The following is a 22,688-nucleotide window of genomic DNA, read 5'->3' as shown; positions in this document are numbered from 1 at the left end:
ATGGTTGAGGGCCTGGGGCATTCCAACCCGATGGTTGATTGGGCCCATAGTATGCTGTTATTGTATATGTGTTATATGTTGTGCGGGTATTTTGAGGGAACTCACTAAGATTTGTGCTTACAATTGTTGATTTTGTTTCAGGTACTTCAGACGATCGGGGGAAGGCGAAGGCATGATCGTGCACCTCCTCATGTTTTTATGATTTGATTTCTGGGATACTCTGACATCAAACTATTTTGAAAACAATTTGTAATAATTATTTGGTTTTGAATGATTTAAAATTTTTTGATTAGGTTTAAATTTTAAGGATGTTACATTAAACCAGGAAATTTTGTGAGAAAATGATAGCTGACTATCAGACAGTTCTGTGGATATAAGGTTTGTCAAAAATGGAGTCCGTATGAGAAAGTTATGGTTGTCTGACGTTGAAATGGAAGTATGTTGCTATTTTGATAAAAATCGATGAAAGTCAAAGTCAATGGTCAAATTTTGATTCCCATGATGTGGAGTTATATTGGCCATGAACTGGCAATGAGTGAGTCATAATTACACGTGTCCACCGGAGAGTGACATGTGGAGAGACAGAGTCTATTCAATCATCACAACATGACAATAGATGTGCCACGATGTGAAATGAGGCAAGTCACCAGGACATTCAGTGGGAGAGTGTGACACATGGCAAAATTGAGATTCATTAATTGTCATGATGTGACACATATATGGCCACTGTAGAGTATAATGATTAGAGGCTTGTATCATTTGAGAGGGTTTTGGCACACATCATCGGGAGAGCGGCTCAAGAGGTGTTTTTAGGAAATTATTACTGATGTAACGTACTAGAATAAAGGAGTACATGAGTCGCTTTACGGGATCGATGGAGGTATATTTAGTTCCGAGTATATGCTACGTGATTTCGCGATATGGTGCTATTACGGACTCGATGATTTGTTAAGTGATAATCTGGTAATTATGGGTTAAATACCCTAATTTACCAAGATTCTTCGATTAAGTTAATGGCTTACTTTTTAAGTTGTTAGTAAATTGTATTTGAAAACACGACTAGTTTGGTGACAAATAGTTACCAAGTCTGGTTAATGATCAAGTAATTGATCACAGTGGCGGATATGGTGTTGAGATTAGACAAGTTTTAATGAACTTGATATATTGTCCAAATAGGGTTGGACAAGGGATGAATTGAAAAGCAACGTTGAGGTAAAGGCCAAAATAATATTTAGTCTTCACTAACTAACCAAGTGAGTAACCTTATCTTTCTCCATATTATTATTATCTAGATATGTAATAATTATTATACATACTTACAGTTGAGTATAAAATTTGAATTATTAACGTTTAATATTGTATGAGTTGAGTAATTGTGATAATTAAGAATAATAGTTCTTTAATACTATACGGGTTAATAACTTGATTAATTGGAAATTTTAGTATTTTAACACTTTTTGAGTAAACACACAAATATAATTGAGATACATAGTCAAGTATTACATTTTTATCATGTATAATTTATATATGAAATCGAGTATTAAATGATGCGTTGATACGTGATTATGGTAGAGATGTATAACTTTATATTACTATAGGATTTAAGGAGATAGAGATGCAAATATAGGAATAGAGATAAACATAGAGATACAGAGAGGATTATAGAGATGGGGAGAGGGAGAGAGAAATTGAGCTAGAGACGCTGAGATATTGAGATGGAGCTAGATATATACATAGGGAGAGGGAGGAGGTGATAAATATGTAGAGGGGAAGAGGGAGAAAGCGATAAAGATGTAAGATAGGAATAGAGAAATAGATAGAGATGCAGAGAAGGAAAGATAGATAGGTAAATAGATAGATAGAGAGAGAAATAGATATATATATATATATATATATATATATATATATATATATATATATATATATATATATATATATAGAGGGAGAGAGAGAGAGAGATGAAACTAGAGATGGGGAAAAGGAAAGGAGATGAAAATAGAGACTCACATAGAGAGAGAGAGAGATACAGAGAGGATAGATAATGGTAGAGATACAAAAAAGATAAATAGATAGAGATGTTGATATATATATATATATATATATATATATATATATATAGTATGAAATATGAGTCATAGAGATAGATAAAGTAAGTATATATAGACAATAAGAGATATAAAGTATGAGTATAGTGTTAATGAAAGGTAGAGTCAGTGTATAGAGAAGATAGAGATAGAGAGAGGAGATGAGAAAAATGAAAATACATATCGAAAATATAAAATAATAAAATGATAAAGAGTATATTATGAATGTCTATTGGCAGCTTAAGTAGTTGTAAGTCCATTACTACTATATTTAAAGAAAATGGTTGGGTTATAATTATTATGTGAACTGAAATAAGGATTCAGCTCTTAGTAGCTTATCGTTTTTGTGATGTGTGTTATGCATGTAAACTTATATAAGCAAGGAAAGTATTAAAGGGAATGTGATACCCAACTCAGATCATTGTATTTAATTTTATTTGAACTGATCATGTTGATAACTACTTGTACTGGATTGCTAATGTAAGCATACACGAATGTGTTTTATTAAGCAAAAAGTGAATTATTTTGGTGTACCTTGTGTTAAAAAGTCCGGTGTTACAAGTTGGTATCAGAGTTATGGTTTAAGTGCATTAGGTTCTTATAGTATATTCCTAATCTTAAACCATAAAGTAGAGATAATAATTGATCTGATATGATGAGTATGAGTTAGTTAATTAATTGAATATATATTATTACCTATAAACAATGTTGTGGAGCATTGCGGAGAAAGATTTCGGAGCATAATTGTGTGATCCACAATGGAATACTTGGCACAGTGACTAGAGGTACGTGGAACAATTACTATAGATGTGTGGAGCAGTGATCAGTGATAAACGATGCAATTAGATTGATAAATAGCAATGTACTTTGGTACGTGGAGCGGTTATGGTTGTTTGAAGTTGAGATGAAAGTATGTTGCTATTTTGAGAAAAGTCAACAATCAAATTTTGATCCCCACGACGTGGAGGTATATTGGCCATGACATGGCAATGAGTGAGTCATAAATACACATGTCCACCAGAGAGCGACACGTCACGAGAAAGAGTCTATTCATTCAACACAACGTGGCAATAAATGTGCCACAATGTGAATTGAGGCAAGTCAGTGGGACACTTGGCGGAAGAGTATGACACATGGCGAAACTAGGATTCATTTATTATTCATGAGGTTACACATAGATGACCATGATGTGACAACTAAAGAGTACAAATATAAGAAGCTCGTTACATTTGAGAGGGTTTTGACACACATGATCAGGAAAGCGGCTCCAGAGGTGTTTTCGAGAAACCATTACCGTTGTAACATACTACTATCAGGGAGTACGTGAGTCAATTTATGGTATCAATGAAGGTATAGTTTATCTTGTTTACGTAAATACATTTATGTGACATTTGTAAAGAGTCGTTAGTCCTAAGTATGTGTTATGGGATTTCATGATACGGTGCTATTACTAGCTCGGTGATTTATTAAATGTTAATTTGGTCGTTACGTGTTAAATACCCTAATTAACCAAGATTTGTCAATTAAGTTAAACCTTTTTTAACAAGTTTTATTACACATACTTAAGCTGGGAAAAATATAAAAATGGATTTCTAAACTCTTTAACCCAATTTTATGATTTTTGTACATTTAAGTGTATTAAATCTTGGGAAAATAGAAGAAAAATAGCATACAGAAGATAAAAATCATCAACATTTTTATGTATCATCCTAACATATTATAAGAGTTTCTGGTAAATTTGCATGAATTTTGGATGAGTAAAACTATATTTCCTGTTTTTAGTCTATTATAAACACAAAAATTCAAGAAAAATAGATATACATTTTGAAAAATTTCTAAAATATTTTTCTGAGTCTTAAATATAAGGTACGAGCTTCGAATAATAATAAATAATATTTTCACATTCCCTAAAGTTGTTTTATGATTTATTAGAGCTAAATAAAAAGAAAATTAAAAACCTTACTAAACAGTAATAAAAATCGATGAAACTTCATGATAGATGTTTATTAACATAAAGGGGCATCCACAAATATTTCCAGAATTTATTTATAAGTGTAAGTATTTTATATGGTTTAACACTCTATTTTCTTATTATTTTCATGTAAAAACAAAGAAAATATATATTGAGCTGAAAATTTCCAGAATGCATCTTCAAACAATTTAATAACAATGAAAAATTGTTTTCTTGTTTTTGATGTCGAAAAACATGCCTAAAGGCTCAAACAATTATATAGAAAACTTGATTCTTGTGATTTTGGTAAAGATCATTGATGTTACTTTGAGAATTTTTGCAACATGTTCCAAAGACTTTTGAATCAAGATCTTTATATACCTCTTAATACATGATGTTAAGTGCTCAAATTAATTTTCCTTGATTTTTAGTGATGAATAAGACCTTTGAGCATGCAATACAAAACTAGTATTCACAAAAAGGTGCTGATTGAGCAACAGTTTTGTAAAAATTGCTAAAAATCAAAATATTGGAATTTTCCTGTGAGGTCAGATGGGTTTTAAAGCTAACGAAAAATGCTATATTTCAGAAAAGGAATCTCGAATTTTGGTTAAGAAATGAGTGAGATATGACAGTTTAAAGTCAGGTAAAGAAATCTGGCAGATTGCATGCATGATGATTGGTTAGAAAAGTGAGTTTTCATCATTTCTTTGATTAAATCTTTTGAAATATTTTAAAGATATCATGATAAACTTATATTCTAGTCATATTTCCAGATATCAAAAGATTAAAACTTATCAAAATGTATACATGCATTTATGAACAAAATTTTGTTTCTCAAAAACTCTTAACTTGAGTTTGATGTTTTAATCCTTAAAATCGATTTTTGCACTAAGATCATGAACATGCAACTTTGTTTATCATACATGCATGGTGTTAAAACACATCTATGATGTTCTAAAAACCATTTAAACAAAAAAGAAAACAAGTTTGAAGAAGATGAAGAAGTAGAAGTCGGTTTTTGAAGTAAAATGCACATGCATGGCTTAAATCATTGTTGTGGATCTTCAAGAGATGTATGTTCTTTACCTTAAATTTATTTGTGGCTTGAAAACCCTTATGAATCTCCATAATTTCGTGGGTAAGAGGCTGTGGTTGTGGTGTTTGGAGAAAAAAAATTAGAGAGAAGGTAGAGAGAGTTTTCTAGAGAGAGAAAGAAGAGGGATGTGTGTGTGTTGGAGAATGAGAGTTTGAGAGAGAGATATGGAAAGAGAGGGGTCCGAAATTTTGAGTATAATACCCCTTTCTCATTCATTTTGTTTTATAAAATTTAAGTTCTTTTATAAAATATCTAAATTTTATATAAAATGTGCACTAAAATCAAGTTTTTATTCATAAAACCTTGATTTTTGATTTATAAATTAAGGGTAAATGTTAATGAGTTAAATTTTATTTTCCTTGAATGAATTTTTATAATTTTAATTATTATAAGATCATATTATGAGGCTCATAACTATTTTTATAGAATTTTTAAGGTTAAATTTCATAAATTTAGGTTTTTAGGGCATTTAGGGTTTTTGAGATTTGTAAATCTTTGGATATCAAAATCAATAGAATCTTTGAGACTTAAATTTATATTATGGTATTATAACTCTTTTCATAGTTATAAATAATATTTGTAACTTATTTTATCGGTTTATTGGCATTCTATGTAGTGGTTTCGAGATTCAAGCGAAATTGAGGAATCAAGTATACTAGTCCTAGTTTTCAACTTTGACTTAAGTTTCTATGAGGCTCCAACCTAATTTCTACTACTAGGTCAAGTGCATAATGTGTGTATATAATTCATGAAAAGGTGTTCGAGTCAAAGAGTGACCCGAATATGGATAGTCTCTACAGTTAAGTGGTTATAGAATTCACATATCAATGTGAAATCTAAGTACACCATCCGTTGTTTCTATCTGTTTCCAAGTTTCTACTAGGTTATAACTTAGCTTCTAGTTACTAAGTCTAATATGTGTTGTGCCTATATGTGCAACTAATTCTAGTCAAATCTAGAACCGACTCAAATTTTGACGGTTGTCACAACACGTAACACATCCCTTTTAAAAAATATGGTCATTTGATATTGGATTTATGAATATGTCTATGTAGTCTCTATTTACATGTCATGGAAGATAATAACCTGAACAAAGCCAATTGAACGAAATACCGGTAGTGATAATATTACATGTACCTTAACAATTCTTTTCCAAATTCCCAACGTTCTCATAGTTAATCGAGAACTATGTTGTTAACCATAAGCTCCGAGTGGATTCATCCCTTACTTACCATACTTAGCTAGTGGTTCTTGAGGTTTATTTTTGACAGAGTTAACAACATCGATTAGTTATGGAGATGGCTGGAGGTGAAGGTGTGGAAGTAAAGAGTGTAGGATTAGATTTTTTAGGATCTTTTTATTTTTATTTTTGATATTTGATTTGTAGAATAATAATAAAAATAGCAGTAATAATAATAATAATAATAATACTAATAATAATAATAATAATAATAATAATAATAATAATAATAGTAGTAGTAGCAGCAGCAGCAGCAGCAGCAGCAACAGTAGTAGTAATAATAATAATAATAATAATAATAATAATAATAATCATAATAATAATAATAATAATAATAATAATAATAAATCATTAAAAAGTTTTAAAATCTATAAGGGCATAATAGTCAATTTAGGTCAGCCTAGGACAAAAGCCGAAAAAAACGAACTACATGGATGGTCATAGTTACAAAAAGCGACTTAGGAACCAATCACACATATTACCCAAAGCACATGGACCATTTATGTAATTTACTATTATGTATAATATAAAAATTCATTCCATCCCTATCAGTCAACCAAATATGTTGATGACATGTAATGACTTATTCCATCACCCTTTAGGTGTATGAATATGGGAGAGACAAGAAAACAAAATCGAAGGCAATGCGCAAACACAAAGTAACTTAACCCAATTTCTTAATTGGCTTACTAAAATAGAATTATAAAGTTATGGTAAACTTATGCTAAAAGTTATGAGATATATAACAATATATTGTATGACTAGATATTAATATTATATGTTACATAATCTATCTTATCTGAAAGTTCAGTTTATGTAAGCAATATGCATACATTAATGCAAAAAAGACAGTGAAAACAACTAAAATGGTGGCAACTGATCCCAAAGCATCGGCTTGATATCCAAAATAGTTTTGGACATACCATTGAATTGTTGGGTCATATGCCATCCCAGGCACCTTAATAGTTTCATCCAAATCACCATACTGTGATATAATGAGTCCTTGAATAGTCCATTGCAGAGGGCAAATCCAGTAGTACCATATCCACCACTTGGGGATCCTCTAAAAATTTAGGAAGGAAAACGATTACAAAATGCTGATAATTGAAGGTATCATATTATAAGATTTTAGCTGATAACTTTTTTTTATTAAGTACTGAATGGATGAAGTGATGCATTGATAAATGGTGTTCGGCTCTAGTAAATGACTCTTTTACCATTTTTCTAAAAGTAATGTTAAATACAGAGAGAACTTATTTATTTTTCAACTATTTCAGATATGAAATATAAACAAAAAAAAAGTTAAAAATTTTGCAAACACTTGAATAATTTATGTTGGCTATAAATAACATTATAAATTTATTAATATTTCCCCTTTCCACACGTAAGTTATTCTATATGTATTTTATCAAAGATGCATACAACTATATATCTGTCCGAATTTACGGTCAAAATGAAACAAAGAAATAGAACCTAAGGCTTGAATGGAAAAATGATATTTATAAATAATGCATGTCTGGATAAATTGTTTTATGAATGATGTGTATTTCTTTTTTAGCATCTTAATGAGTATAAATGACTAATTTCAGTTTTATACCCTTCTATATATGAGTTTTTCTTTATGACTTAATACAAAAAGAACAACTTAACAAATAAAGTCTGAGAAAGGAATATTTCAGGATTAAGTCCTAACTTTTTTGTAAATTAGCCTTCATTTATTTTTCTTTTCATTTCCCAAGAAAGCCGTCATTTTCTTAAAAAAAATAAATTAAATATCATTTAACCAGACAACACATCAGAGCAATTACTATACAAATTCCAAAATTACAAACATTACCGGTCTTGGGATGAAGAATCCAGAGAAAAGATTGAAGAGAACGTTGATGGCAGCCGCAAAGATAGAGGCTGCTTGATGGTTTGGGGTTATAGACACAATCATGAGTCCATAGTAAGTGAAGTATAAAAAGGTAAAGAAGCTGATGAAGAAGAACCATAAGAATTTGACCACTGTCCATTCGAAGCTTACCATGGAATATACTATAACAGTATAATACATGGTTTGGACAAGCACAAAAGGTATCTCCACAATTACCTGCACGAAATAGCAATGTACTTCCATTGTTTTATTTTCGGTTTAATACATGAAATAGGAACATACATTCACAAATAGTTCAAAATGAGTGTTCGGATGGGACTCACTTAACATTCTCAAAAGATCACTCTTATATTGGGTTAAATGATAAAAGTAGCAATGTACTTCCATTGATTTTGTTTATTACAACATTGCACTTTGACAATTCTACCGAGTGATAACAATGTTATCTAAGTTCAAAGAAAATTTTCACGGATATAATTGGCTACAAAAGTCTAATGCTATAATTGTATGTATTCTTTTAGTACAACACCTTAAGAAGAACAAGATTGAAACTACACCGCTATAGTAGAAAGTAATGGAAGTAGGATGCTATAACATACAAATATATGAAAGTATGATACCATTTCTTACATTTATCCCCTAAAAGTATTATTTTATGAGGACAATCTTTATCCCTATGATAAAGACGTATTTTCAAAGATATGATTCCTAGTTTCATGTTGATTATATACATAAAATCAAATCAACAAAATACTAGGCTTTTCTTGCCAATCTTCGTATATAATGAGTCAGGTGATTTATAGGCTGAAATTTTTTAGTTCAGGCTGAGAATGATCTTATATATTGAGTATATAATGACTATTCATTTTAAAAAGAAACAAATCTTTTTCCCAAAAGTAATCTCTAAAATTGTCACGTACTTTGATTGATCTGTTTATTATAGCATCATACTTTTATTTCTCTCTATTAATTAAAATATTTTACCTAAAAAATATACCCTTATAGAAATGCCATCTAAGTAAAAAGTATTTTATCACTGCTTTTATAGATAGACTTTCCAAAAGTATGATGTTATAATATGAAAAAGTTGAAATGACGATGCTATAATTCGGTAGAATTTTCATAGTGCTTGATAAGAATTTTTTGAATGTACCACACTGTAAAAGAATGAAATTAAATTATCATATTATAAGTGATAAATAACATAAATGAAGTTTCATCTAACCTGAGCCATGGCATATGGTAATGCAGAGTACATCCCAGCTGCTTGTTCTCGATAAAATACAGTTCTTTCAAGGGATGCAACTGGTATGATTGTTACACAATTGTTAAATCCAGCAAACATCACAGCAACATACATCGCCCCGATTATAGTAGTTAAATCAGTGCTGCTGTCTCTGTCATATAAAGTGTAGATATAAACCTTGTTTTGATAAATATATTAACTAGAGTTTGAGTTTAAGGCAGTGTTGGGTATGATGGAATTGGGGGCAAGAGAATTGTAATAAAAAACTGTTACTTCCATTAATGGAATAAAATGCACTATTCATATGAAAAGACATTCCATTTCAACATGCCAACCAAATATAATCATGTACATGATAATGGAATAAGGAAGGAAATGGACCGAGTGATTACATTCCATGATCATGTTTGATTGGACAGTAGGAATAGAATGAACTTTATATCATATCTACATGATGTATTATATAAGCTTCCACATATTATTTTAATTATAATTAACGAACTTTTCGATGCAAAAATAAAAAAATTAAACATAATAATATCTTGAAAAACCAAAATAAGTTATAATATCTTTTAGTTATTAAAAAAACGTTTATTCAAATAAATTTTCTAAAATGCATGTGTCATTAACAATTCCACAAACAAATATGGGTTATAATGCTAGGAATTAAAATTAACAAATTGTTAACGAATCACATTCCTTGAGGAATGTTTCAGTGCATTCAATTAAACATGTTTTTTTTCATCCAAATGGGATGCGCCATTAATTCCCTTACTCCACTATACCAAACAATATCTAAAATTTCAAGAGACAAACCTTTTAGTGCCAACTTTCCAAAAGATTGTCCCAAGGAGGAGAGCAGTAACCAATGCAAAGAAAAACCTAACAAGGTTATAATCAGGGGTTCTCCAATAACTGGACCATTGTTTCTTTATGCAACACTTGAATTGGCCCCATGTGGACTGTGAATACTGTGTTTTGAAGGTCAGGTCTTTTACGCCTGAAGTACGCTTGCTCAGTTGTTCCACCAGAAAATTATTTTCTCTGATAAAAAAATCATACATTAGTTTCATAGTATGTTTATTTATCATAGTCTTATGTTGTCCTAAGTTAAAAAGAAAGATCTTTGTAGTCTTAAATAGCTAAAAGATACACTTACTTATACAAGGGTGAGGATCTGTAATGTTCAGAGAAATCAGTTCCAAGTCGGGATTCAGTTGAATCTGAGGTCACTTCCAACATCCATGTTGCTGGATTATATTGTGATTTGAGTTTTGGGACCCCAGGAATTTCCTAAAATATCTAGCAAGATTAATATGTTCCCTGATAAATATCTATAAAATGAAAAAAAAGGTCAAAAACTATTAAATACCTCAAAATAGTTGATTATTTTTTCTGAATTTTGTCCTAAGGGTCCAAAGTATATCACTTGTCCCCCTCTTTTCAGTAGTAGAAGCTGATGCAACATATAACATAAGTATGCGTGTGTGAGAAAGAGAATGATTAAATGCAAGAAATCGCAATATACTTTCACTTTTATTATATCATCCTACTTTCATTTCTTCCTATGACAACATCATACCCTGAAAAACCTACTCAATTATGGCAATGTCATCCAAATCCAAAGAAATTTTGAACACTTTAAAAGTATAATGTCCTAATATGAACTATTTGAAAGCTCAATGTTATAATTGAGTAGGATTTTCAAAGTGAAATGCCTTAACAAGAAAAAAAGAAAAAGTACAATGTTGTAATAGAAAGAATAAAAGTAGGATGCAGTAATAGACAAATATGGTGAAGTACATTAATTTCTATTACTGGTATTTACCTCGTCAAAAAGCTTCAAAAATATCAATGCTAGGCTGGTGAATTGTGCAAACCACCGTTCTCCCTGTGTCAACGGTGTTTCTCACTGTTCTCATAACAATGGCTGCGGCTCTTGCATCGAGACCGGATGTTGGTTCATCCATAAATATGATTGAAGGATTAGCAACAAGCTCTACTGCAATTGTCAATCTCTTTCTTTGTTGTGTGGATAAACCGGTAACCCCCTCAATCCCTACAATAGAGTCTTTAAGATTGTATAACTCCACTAAATCCATAATTTCACTCACAAAACGCAACATAAAGCAAAAACAACATAGTTTAGTAATTTCCTAGAAGGACTACATGCAAGAAATAGTTGAATATTTATATATTTCTTTCTATTATATCATTGTATTTGCAACACTTTTTCTTGATAAGACATTGTATTTAAAAACTACCCATTATAGCACTGTATTCCTATTTGTTTCCTTTCAAAGGAGTAAAATCTACTTCGTATTTGGATAACATTGCTATTATTGGGAAGATATGTCGAACTACAATGTTGTAATAGGAAGAAATGAAAGTAGGATGCTATCATAAACAAATCAATGGAACTGTATTGCTATTTTCCATAGTTAACCCTTTTCCAAGTATATTTGTATTTACACTTTGTTTTTGTATGAAGGCATTGTGCTTTGGTAAATTATTTAAAGGACAATATGTTGTAATAGAAAGAAACGTAAGTAGCATTGTTTAATAAAAAATCAATGAAAGTATGTTACTATTCCATGAATTTAATGTTGTCAATGTATATATGTGTATTATGGCGTCCTCTTTTTTCGTTTATTTCTATAGCATTTTACCTCCAGTTTGGTTCTTATTATAGTTTTGGAAAAAAAAATGAATTCTAAAAAGCATTGCTATAAATTGGTACATTTTTCAAAGTATAGTGTTGTAAAAAAATTAATCATAAAAGTATATATGATATTTATTGTAAGGTCTTGTGAATTTGTAATGTTCATATACTTTACCAGCTTCACTTCTTTGCTAGCTTCTTTAGGGAGTCGTTGAAAAGCAGAGAAAACAAGAGATTCATAGACAGTGACTTGTGGTGAGTGGATATCAGTTTGCTCACAATAGCCTGAAACCCTTGCAAATGTTTCTTGTTTTTTGGGGAATCCAGATATTCTAATATCTCCTTGTATCAAACCACCCGTTTTTCTTCCTGCTAAAACATCCATTAGTGTTGTTTTCCCAGCTCCACTTACTCCCATTAATGCTGTCAGAACTCCAGGTCTAAATGCACCAGTGATCTTCTGAAGCAACTGAAGTTTGTCCTCTTTCATCCCTTGCTCTTCCATTTCCTGTTAGATTCATTAGTACAAAATATTTTACATGGTGAGTTTTATTATGTTGGCCAAATGTATCCTTAATCATGAACAAGGTACTTTGAAAACAATGATTTATACAAATGGATTGGTTTTCCTAAACCCTATGGTTGGTTGGAATGGAATAAGATAGGTAATAGAATGGGTCATTGCAGTCTATGATCATGTTTTCCTGCGTGTAGAAAGGGAATACACTTTATATTATTTGACACTATCCTTTATATTATTTAATCATAGTTATAGAATTTACTATATACAGCAACTCCATTTCAGGGGCTATAATCAATTATCATAGTTTTTGGCGTTATTGTGTTATAAAACTATGAAAGTAAAGAAAACATTTTGTCTATTATTATTTTCTACCAATGGCACATTGTATGATAAGTAAGTTAATTACCACTAACTAAAGACAATTATCTAGTAAAGAAAAAAAGAGAATTGTGTTATGATTGAAATCTAACATGTGCTTTTACTCAGTAGGGATTTATATACCTTCAAAATATTATTTTGTTAAATGAGTGTTGGACGCAAAAAAAAGCAGAAATAGTAAAAGTTTTTCTTACTGGAGGCATATCAACGTAATAATTAATGTTGATGAAAGACATGGTGAGTGGAGTAAATGGAAGAACCATTCCCCTCGTTGAATCAATAGGATTGGTGGCTGCTATACTTGAATTTTCTTTGGCATCTCCTGTAAACAACAATAAGTAATTCAAAATGAAAAATCAACATTTTTTGGTTGATATTATAATTTATAAATGACATTATTCCTTACGTTCTTCGAGGATTGTTTCCATTTCGTTTAGGGTCTCTTTGGATATGACTGCTTGTGCCTTTCCAAGTGCTAATATTTGCAAAGAATGCATAGATAAGTCAACCTCATAGCTATATGTAGATATAGATATGCCATTTTTAGCATAAAATGAATTGGAGCTTACGGTTTAAGTAGGTGAGAGACAAAGTGAAGAGAAAGTTGAACACAACTGCGAAGCCAAGAAGAACAGCTACTCCTATCCAAAACATGTTCTTATCAGGAGTGACGTCGAAAGTCCTCAAAACTGCTACTCCTAGTTCGGTAACATTGTCTGAAGCCTAAATCCATAGGAATCTTTTAGTTGACCATATTCCTATAAAAAAATTATTACATTTTTGTGCTGATAATAGCAAGGTAATTCATGCTTTACTCATTATAACAATGTGCTTAGATTTTGCTACCAATATAAATATGTACTTTGTTTCTTGTGTATTGTTGTTATCGGTGAAGAAATGCAAGTATATTGCTATTGTTAGCAAAATATATTCATAATTTACAATTATGAAGAAGTTTTATCACGTTTTACTTTTTTTATGTAACCTAGAAAAACTAAAGAGTAGCAATAAAGGTAACGGTAGAAATAAAGATTGCAACAAATGGTAGCAAACTGACGGGTCTAGCCAAGTATGAAGAAATTATGTAGGTGGTAAATGAAGTATGTAAATTATCTTCATTTTGCTTGTTATTATGTATAAGTGAAATGAAAAAAATAAATAACTAAATAAACGTTTTTGTTCTATATGCTATTTGTTATATCTCCTAATTTAGTTTCTCTTAAAATTATATCCATCAACTAATACGCACAAGAAATTGCAAGTATGTTGCCATTTGGGCTAGCATATTGCTATCATTAGTAAAATAATGTGATTATGTTGCCATTATATATGGATAAAAAGTGCAAGTACATTGTTATCATGTGGAAAAAAAATATATTGTATATACCGGTAAAAGGAGTATTTTTTACGACAAATCTAATCTACTCCTAACCTAACACATATAATTCCACCTATGTCCACAACAGGACTTAAGCCCTTGACCTCAAAGAGGGAGGGCAATACCTGATACCGCTGGGATAGAAGTCATTTGGTGGTAAAAGGAGTAATTATGTTACTACTTCTTGCAATTTTGCCTTTTAATATCTAGGAACACCGATCATTGATTTCCATTGTACGTCGAGAATGGGTTTCCGAAGATAGAGTAGAAGAAATGTATTAACGACATACCATTTTGTTCATCCATCTTGGAGAAAACATTTCGTTTATAGTGAAAGCATTGAAACCATAACTGAACGGCGAAACCCAATAAGCCCATCCCCACCACTTTGGAATTTGACCTATTACATGGGACAAAAATTAAGAAGAATTAGATGAAGGGCTAAATGCAAGTAATAGCAACATACTTTCATATTTATGTGTATTGTAACATCCTATATTCCTATCTTTTTCTTACAAATTTACAACATTTTACTTTGAGATTCTTTTTCTTTAATTTGGCATTGTATTTTTATAATCTACCTAGACATAGCATTATAATTTAAATACTTTTTATTATAGCATTGGGTAGAATTTTAAAGTATAATATTGTAATAGGAAGAAATAAAACTAGAATACTATAATAAACAAACTATCAAAGTACATTGCTTTTTATTACATTTAACCATTAAGTGAATGTAGTCAAAAGGAAATTTAAAAAATGATAATACGAATTATTGATATTATTTATATTAAATATTGTCCATATGTCATTGAGTTTTAGTGTGAAACGAACCTTTAGGGATGATGAAACCACCTACAAGGAATGCTAATTCGACAACAAGAACACCACCGGTATTGGCTATTGTCATGGTCCTACAAATTGAGGCAACTAACCTGAAGAGTCCCCCAGCCATTTGTTGTATCATAAATGTCAATAGCCATTGCTTCAAGAACCTGGATATGAAGCACCATTTGTTCATGTGGATAAACATATTCTTAAAATCTATATAATTATCTACCAAAGTATGAAAACCAAATACTCTATATGGTGTTAAGTACAAGAAATAGCAATGTACTTTCATATACATTTTGTATTATAGCATTCTTCTTTCATTTCTTTCTAATACATCATTATAATTTCAATTCTTTACGCATTAAGACATTGTACCTTAAAAATAATCCACCGAATTAAAGCACACTTTCAATTTTCTTTTTCTCTCCTCTCTCTATTTTTTTTTTTTTTTTTTTTTTTTTTTTGCAGTAGTTTGGTAGATTTATTTAAAGTGCAATGTTGTAATAGAAAAATATGACTATAAAATTCTATAATAAACAAATTAAGGAAAGTACGTCTATTTTTTGCATTCACACCTTGTATATTTGGTTTCCATTTATACTAATAGAATATATTAAGACGTTGACAAAATCAAATATGTCACTTACAAACTCTTAACGACACGTTGGAAAACCACATGTTTATCCGATTTCAAACGAGATATTCATGTTTTAAATTTTTCACAGAAACCAGATCATGTTCGGGTCCGGTTTCTACTTTTAAATCTCATCCCTACAAAAGACCTATATTCTCTATCCTACTAAATGCATGCAATAACTATCTACTTTCATTTATTTGTGTGTTACACCATTATACATTCCTTTGTTCCTATCACTACCTTGTACCTTAATTTTCTCTTCATATTCATGTATTTCACTTTGAAATATCTGCCCAATTAATTAACATTGTACTTTCCATTATTCTTATTATAGCAATGAAAATAACTTTATACTTGGATAATGTTGCTATAATTAATTGGGTAGTTTTTTCAAAGTACATGTTATAGTAGAAAACATATAAAGTAAAAGGGTACATGCCTCCTGTGTATCTTTCTTACAAAACATATCAAAAATTAATAGAAATGAAAAAATCATCACGTACCTGCTTGCTTCCGGGGCGAATCCGATAACGTTATATGTCACAACCGTCCACACAGTAGAATCTATGATAGATATCGGTACTCCAAGCAGGAAAGTTGGAATAGTAAAGGCCCAAGGTGGGTGAAAAAGAAGGTCCCTTTGTTTATAAATTACAGGAAGTCTCTCTATGATCATCGGAAGCTCACCAAAACCATTAAAGGTGTTAGTGATCAAGCTAAACAAAAGAGCACCCACATATATTCCCCCATCTTCTTCATTATTAGTATGCATATTAGTCTTCAAGAACACAGTTGCACCAATGATTGCAACGATTGTGGTTTGGATAATCTTGAAAATGTATATGGGAGAATTTTTCTTCATTATTAGGAATTCCTTTTGAAAAGATGCCTTCAAGAGCTCCTTTTTTGGGACCAAATATTTTTTGAAGACTAGAGCAGATTTTTGACTTGTGGCCTTGTTGTATGCTAGTGATAGGTCGTTTTGTAGCTGTAGGCCAATGTGAAATCTTTTGAATTGCTCTAATAATTGAGGTGCAGAGATATATTTGTACGGTTTTCTTCTATCTGCCCAATATTGCTCTTGATCTTTTCTTGAGGTAACCTTTGATGATTTAAATTGTCAGTATTTGGTTGGACGAAATGGAAGTACAAAGAAATGAAATGGAATAAGCAAGGTAATACTTAAATGGTGCTTTAAAACCCCCTAAGATAAACTTATTGGATGTGTCCTAAGGTCAAGGGTTCAAGTCTCACTTGAGATAAAGGTTAAGTTTAGGATAGATTAGGGACCGTTCAAAAAAAATATATATATGTAATTGATTTCTTAAGTACAATTCCCTACTTTCATTTTTACTATTAAAACATTTTCATTATAAAAATCTACCAGTTATAGCAATGTTATCCAACTGCAAAGCATTTTTCTATGTTATAATCGTATAGATTTTTCAAACTACAATACCATAAAATATGAAACGAAAGTAGGATGCTATAATTAACCAATCAAATGAGAGTATTTAGCTATTTCGTAAACATGACCGTTTATTCTAAGCCACAGTATAAGAAAATTTTCATTGTCTTCAGTTGGCTGCAAGATGAGGATTATTTTTATTGATATAATATTTCTCCCATTTCTCTTCCTTTAGATTCACATAGTTATGTATGAAACTTGGTATCGGGTGATTACCTCTTGCAGGAAGTCAGCATGTCCTTTTCTTTCTGGACATCTGAATCCACAACTCTCAAAAAACTCAAGAACATGTTCTCTTGGTCCATGATAAACAATGTGGCCTTGTGATAAGAGGATGATGTCATCAAATAGATTAAAGGTCTCTGGTGGAGGCTGGAGGAGGGAGATGAAGATGGTGGCTTTTGTGAGGTGAGCAATCTTTTGTAAACACTTGACTATTTGAAATGTTGTTGAACTATCTAATCCTGTTGATATGTCATCCATGAAGAGTGTTTTTGTAGGTCCAACAATCATTTCTCCTGTCAAGTAACTCATCAAAAGTCAATGAGGGTCTGTTTAGTTTGATGGAATGGAATGAATATTGTAATGAAATAAGAAAAGTAATTGAATGGAATTTTCATATAACTTGTTTGCATTGTATATAAATAAAGTTTATGGTTTTAACTCTACTATATATACTATTTAATGTAATTAATGGTTTTGTATTCATGTAAAAAAAGTAAAATATACTAAAAGCTCAGTAAAACCATAATAACATTATAATGAAAATGTATTTTGTAGTTGTTTTGAAAAATAAAGTTATAATTTAATTAATATCATGAAATTATTTGGATTAGATCCGTGTTATTAAAATTTACATGGACAAAAAGTGTTGATATTTGGAAATTTTCATTTTACTCCATGATGGAATGATTACAAAAAACACTCTTAAAGAATGAAAATTAACAAAACGTAAAGAATCATATTCCAACAAGAATTGTCCATTCCATTCTTTCCCTCATTCCCATCTTACCAAATCAGTACGTAGCGCTAATGGAAGATTAACATACATTCTTTGATTATTATTATTATTGTTATTATTATTATTATTATTATTATTATTATCTCTTACTTTGTGATTGCCATGTTGAGTGCATAAAAGAGAAAAAGAGATTAAACCTGTTGTAACACGCTTTTTCTGTCCTCCAGATATTCCTCTAATCATTTCATTACCAACAATCGTATCTCGGCATATATCAAGTCCCAAGATCTGGTCAAATCAAAGTGTTCAAAATATGAATCGAAGAGTAAATGTGTACAAAAGATGCAAATGCCCTTCTTATCATTGTCATAAAAATATCCCTACAAAACTTTTCCTATCCAATTTTGTCCATATTCTACGGGCTATTACATGTAGAAGACAAAAACTTTCAGAAATATACCTTAAGAATGTAATGGGTAATTAGATTGTTGTCTGTTCCTTCCATAGCAATAGCCTGTAGTCAAGAAGGAATCTATTAAATAGGAATAATAAATCACTTACAAAATAATAAACAATATGGAATGCGTTTAAGATCGCTTTCAATTCAAACATATCATTTTCATTAGCTACAATATTCTAAGGGTTAAATCTAATAAATAGCAAAATACTTTTATCGATTTGTTTGTTATAAGCATCGTCATTCAAATAAGAAGTAAATTTCATTACTATAATGGGTAAATTTTTGAAGTATAATGTTTTAATAAGAAAAAAACTGGAAGAAAAATTCTACAACTGGATTGATTTTTCAAAGCGCTATACTGTGATAATATTAAAATTTTCAAATATAATGTTGTAATCGGAAAAAATGGAAAGTAGGAGGCTATAATGTACAAAGAAATGAAAGTATGTGACTATTTCTTGCTTTTAGCCTTGTTATAAATCAACATTATATTTATACCTTCATAAAGAGATCAACTTCAGGTTCAGGAAGTATACCATCCACCTTCTCTCGTCTTTCAAGCTCAGCTAGCAACTCTATAACAATGTAAAATAAGTTTTAGAAATCATCAAGAAAAAAGGGAAAGAATTAGCAAGAAAGATTAAATGCGAGAAAATAAAAATATACTTTCATTTATTTGTGTATTATAACTTCTTACTTTTCATGTCTTTTTTTTTCTATAATTATAATTTAATTTTTTTCTTCTTAATGGGTCGTACTAAGAATAAAATATTTAATTATATCATTAAACTTTCAATTTCTTTCTTATTATGTCATTATACTTTGAAAAATCTACCCAAGTATAGAGATGCAAATTGCTTTGTATCTGGATAATATTGCTATAAATGGATAGAGTTTTCAAAGTATAGTGTTGTAAAATGAGAAAATGAGAGTTTAATGCTATAACTCACAATTAATCAATGGAAGTATTGTGTTATTTCTTGCATTTACTCTTTATCATGAAATATAAGATAAGTTTTATAAATCACCATTATAAGATCCTGTTCCTTGGCACCTTGCAGAAAAGTCAAGTGTTTCTTTGACTGTCATTTCTGCTACATGAACATCATGTTGACTAACATATGCACATGTCCTCTGTGGTACAAATTCTTTGAGTGTATGTCCATTGTATGTTACTTTACCTTCAACCTGTGTCATCAATTTTATCAACCACAATTTTGATGACCTAAATTAGCGCCAAATGCATTAAATAAGAATGCACTTACATTTATTTTTGTATTATAGCATCCCACTTTCATTTATTTCATTTATATCCCCGTAGTTACAATTTATTTCTTATTAAGTCATTGTACTTTGAAAAAGTTGTCCAACTATAGCATTATACTTCCGATATTTTTCATGTTAGGACATTATTGTATGAAAAAAGTATCCAATTATATTAGTGAAAATTGTTTTGTATTTGATTACATTGTTTTTGTAAGTACAATAATGTAATAGGACGAAATAAAAGTAGGATATGATATTAAACAAATCAATGAAGGGGAAGTTGCAATTTCTTGCATTTAATAGCCCATTTTATTTCTTATGTTTCTTTTTAAATGAACATATCATTTTTATATTCTTATACCTTTAAGCTAGAGTCTAACTTTCCAGCCAAAGCCTGTAGAAGTGTTGTCTTTCCAGAGGAGGGTGGGCCCAATAGAAGTGTCATCCTGTTTATAGACAAAATTCGGAGTAAGATGTTTTCGTTTGACTTTTTGACTTAATGGAGACATAACTTAAATCCGGCAACCTATAGAGGAGTGTTCCTTTATGAGTTAATGCAAAAAAGAAAGACTTTACAGAGAAAAGTCAAGGATACAACATTCCCTATTTACTCCTAACTTTTTACAATTTTCCTCGATTTTTTTTTCCTACTCTTTTCCCCAAACATACCATCATTATCAGAAAAATGAGACTGTGTGCTTACCTTGAAGGCTTAATGATTCCAGAAGCATCAGAAAGAAGTGTGAGTTTTGTGCTTTTGGAGAATCTAATTCCAAGAAAAGTCAAAGCTGACTCAGCTATATTTCGGACTGCATTTCCCAAAGTTGGTAGAGCTCTATCACCAATGAAGCAATCAGCTTCTATGTTCAAATGCTCGTATCTTACTTCTACTGTTGGAAGGGTAACTTCAGCTCTGAAAGAACACATAAATGGTAACATTTTATTTCTTTATTTTTCTATTTGTAATGTCTATGTTCTGATTAAGTACACATGTTCATGGGATCTAGTCGTTACCCTTTTCTAAAATTCAGTTTTTTTTGTTCATAATAGAGTAAATTACACAAATGATCCCTATGGTTTGGGATAATTTACGCGTTTGGTCCCTAACTTTTTTTTAACTCGGAAGATCCTACTGTTTGTTTTTGTTACGCGTTTGGTCCCTGTCTTACCTAAAAGGACTATTATGCCCTTATTTAAATAAATTAAAATAGTCTTTTTATGTAAGATAAAGTGAGGTGGTGGTGGGGTTGGAGGTGTGTTTATATAAATAAATTAAAAAATCAAGGAAAAATAGTCTTTTTAAGTAAGACATGGACCAAGCGTGCAATAAAAACAAACATAGGGACCTTTCGAGTTAAAAAAATAAGTTAGGAACCAAACACGTAAATTACTCAAAACCATAGGGACCATTCGTGTAATTTACTCTTTAATATGGCATGGTACATTGGAAAATGTATCCAGCTCTAGCATTATACTTTTAAACTTTTTTTTTGGTTATTAAAGCAGTGAAAAACTGATTTGTATTTGAATGTAGGATGCTACAAAGAAAGTAAACGAAAGTACTTTGTTGGGCACTAAAAAATCACTCTGAATTAATGCACTCTGGGTATATTTCTTAAGGTAAAATGGGAGAAAAAGAAACATACTTTCTGTCATTTGTTTATTATAGCATTTGCTTTCATTTCATTCTATTGCAACATTATACTTTAAAAATGTTCTCAGTTATTATAACAATGCAACATAAATACGAAGCAACTTTTACTTCTATAATGTCTTGTTAAGAAAAATATTGACAGTGATGTAGTGAAAAGAACTGGAAGTAGCTAGGATGCCATAATACACAAATGAAAGCTAATGAAAAAGTTGTCTGTAAAAATAATTTTGGATGACTTTAGTGTTTTTAAATTAAAAATAAAACTTAAAAATATATATAAGAACTGAAAAGAGTTGGTTAATTAGAGACAAACTTATCATATCGTTCTCTGATCTTCTTCAACAACTTGCCATTATCTTCCTCAACAACATTAAGCAATTTGTCGATAAAAAGTTGATTCATAATCTTTTCATCCTTCTCTTTGACTTGTTTTAGAACACAAGATTCAGTTACACTGGTTCTTAAATGATCAAATTCTGGCAGTTTCTCCATAGCTGCTCGTTTGAGAGCTTCTTCATCTTCTCCAGCATGACTATTACTTCTGCTATGATTTGCAGTCACAAAAACTTCTTCAAAGCTCCAACTATGGCTTCCAATCGAGTTCCAGCTTGGCGTTCTTCTTCCTCGCTTTCCACTACTCTTCGACTTCTCTATCTCCATTTCAATGATTCTAAAAATTTTTGTAAAAGTAAGTGGTCTTATATAAGAATTATGTATCGTTTTATTCATTCTTTAGTTGTTGCTAGAGTGCAAAAATTGCCGGCTTTAAATCATTATATATGTTATTATAGTAATTTTTTTTTTACTATTTCTGCAAAGAGGATTTGTTAATGTTCATTCTTTTAAATGGTTAATGAGAGTACAACGGTCTAAACAAAATTTGATCAAAATAGCAAAAAGTACAAATATTTTTTTTGTACTTTACCCTAAATAAATGTATGTGTTGTTTCCCTTTTCACATTGTTTGCAAC

At 30.6% G+C, this 22,688-nt stretch overlaps 1 protein-coding gene across 1 annotated transcript; it reads right to left on the bottom strand.

Annotated features, from left to right (window-relative positions):
* Positions 1-7,164: 7,164 nt before the first annotated feature.
* LOC145129749 (ABC transporter G family member 29-like) lies at positions 7,165-22,377 on the bottom strand. Its single transcript, XM_079064544.1, has 22 exons — positions 22,031-22,377; positions 20,767-20,976; positions 20,425-20,509; positions 19,826-19,985; positions 19,296-19,372; positions 18,798-18,851; positions 18,535-18,625; positions 17,593-17,894; positions 16,412-17,010; positions 15,272-15,432; positions 14,728-14,837; positions 13,629-13,782; positions 13,466-13,534; positions 13,254-13,381; positions 12,332-12,666; positions 11,332-11,614; positions 10,869-10,958; positions 10,656-10,789; positions 10,313-10,540; positions 9,476-9,647; positions 8,212-8,466; positions 7,165-7,437 (listed from the first exon to the last, which is right to left on the bottom strand). The coding sequence occupies exons 1-22, from the start codon at positions 22,375-22,377 to the stop codon at positions 7,165-7,167; spliced, it is 4,317 nt and encodes a 1,438-aa protein (XP_078920670.1).
* Between the last annotated feature and the right edge of the window lie 311 nt (positions 22,378-22,688).

This window comes from Lactuca virosa, chromosome 1 (genome assembly GCF_052849685.1).
Source record: "Lactuca virosa cultivar CGN04683 chromosome 1, Lactuca_virosa_CGN04683_v6, whole genome shotgun sequence".
NCBI lineage: Eukaryota > Viridiplantae > Streptophyta > Magnoliopsida > Asterales > Asteraceae > Lactuca > Lactuca virosa.
This window is presented reverse-complemented; position numbering and strand designations above follow the sequence as displayed.

Bases quoted from the DNA above. Each gene is read 5' to 3' on its own strand.
- LOC145129749 (XM_079064544.1), bottom strand. From the start codon at position 22,377: ATGGAGATAGAGAAGTCGAAGAGTAGTGGAAAGCGAGGAAGAAGAACG. The intron at 20,977-22,030 runs GTTTGTCTCTAA...GTGTTCTTTCAG, and splicing joins ATCAGAGAACGATATGATAA to AGCTGAAGTTACCCTTCCAA. The intron at 18,626-18,797 runs GTATATTTCTGA...TGATTTGACCAG, and splicing joins TTACCCATTACATTCTTAAG to ATCTTGGGACTTGATATATG.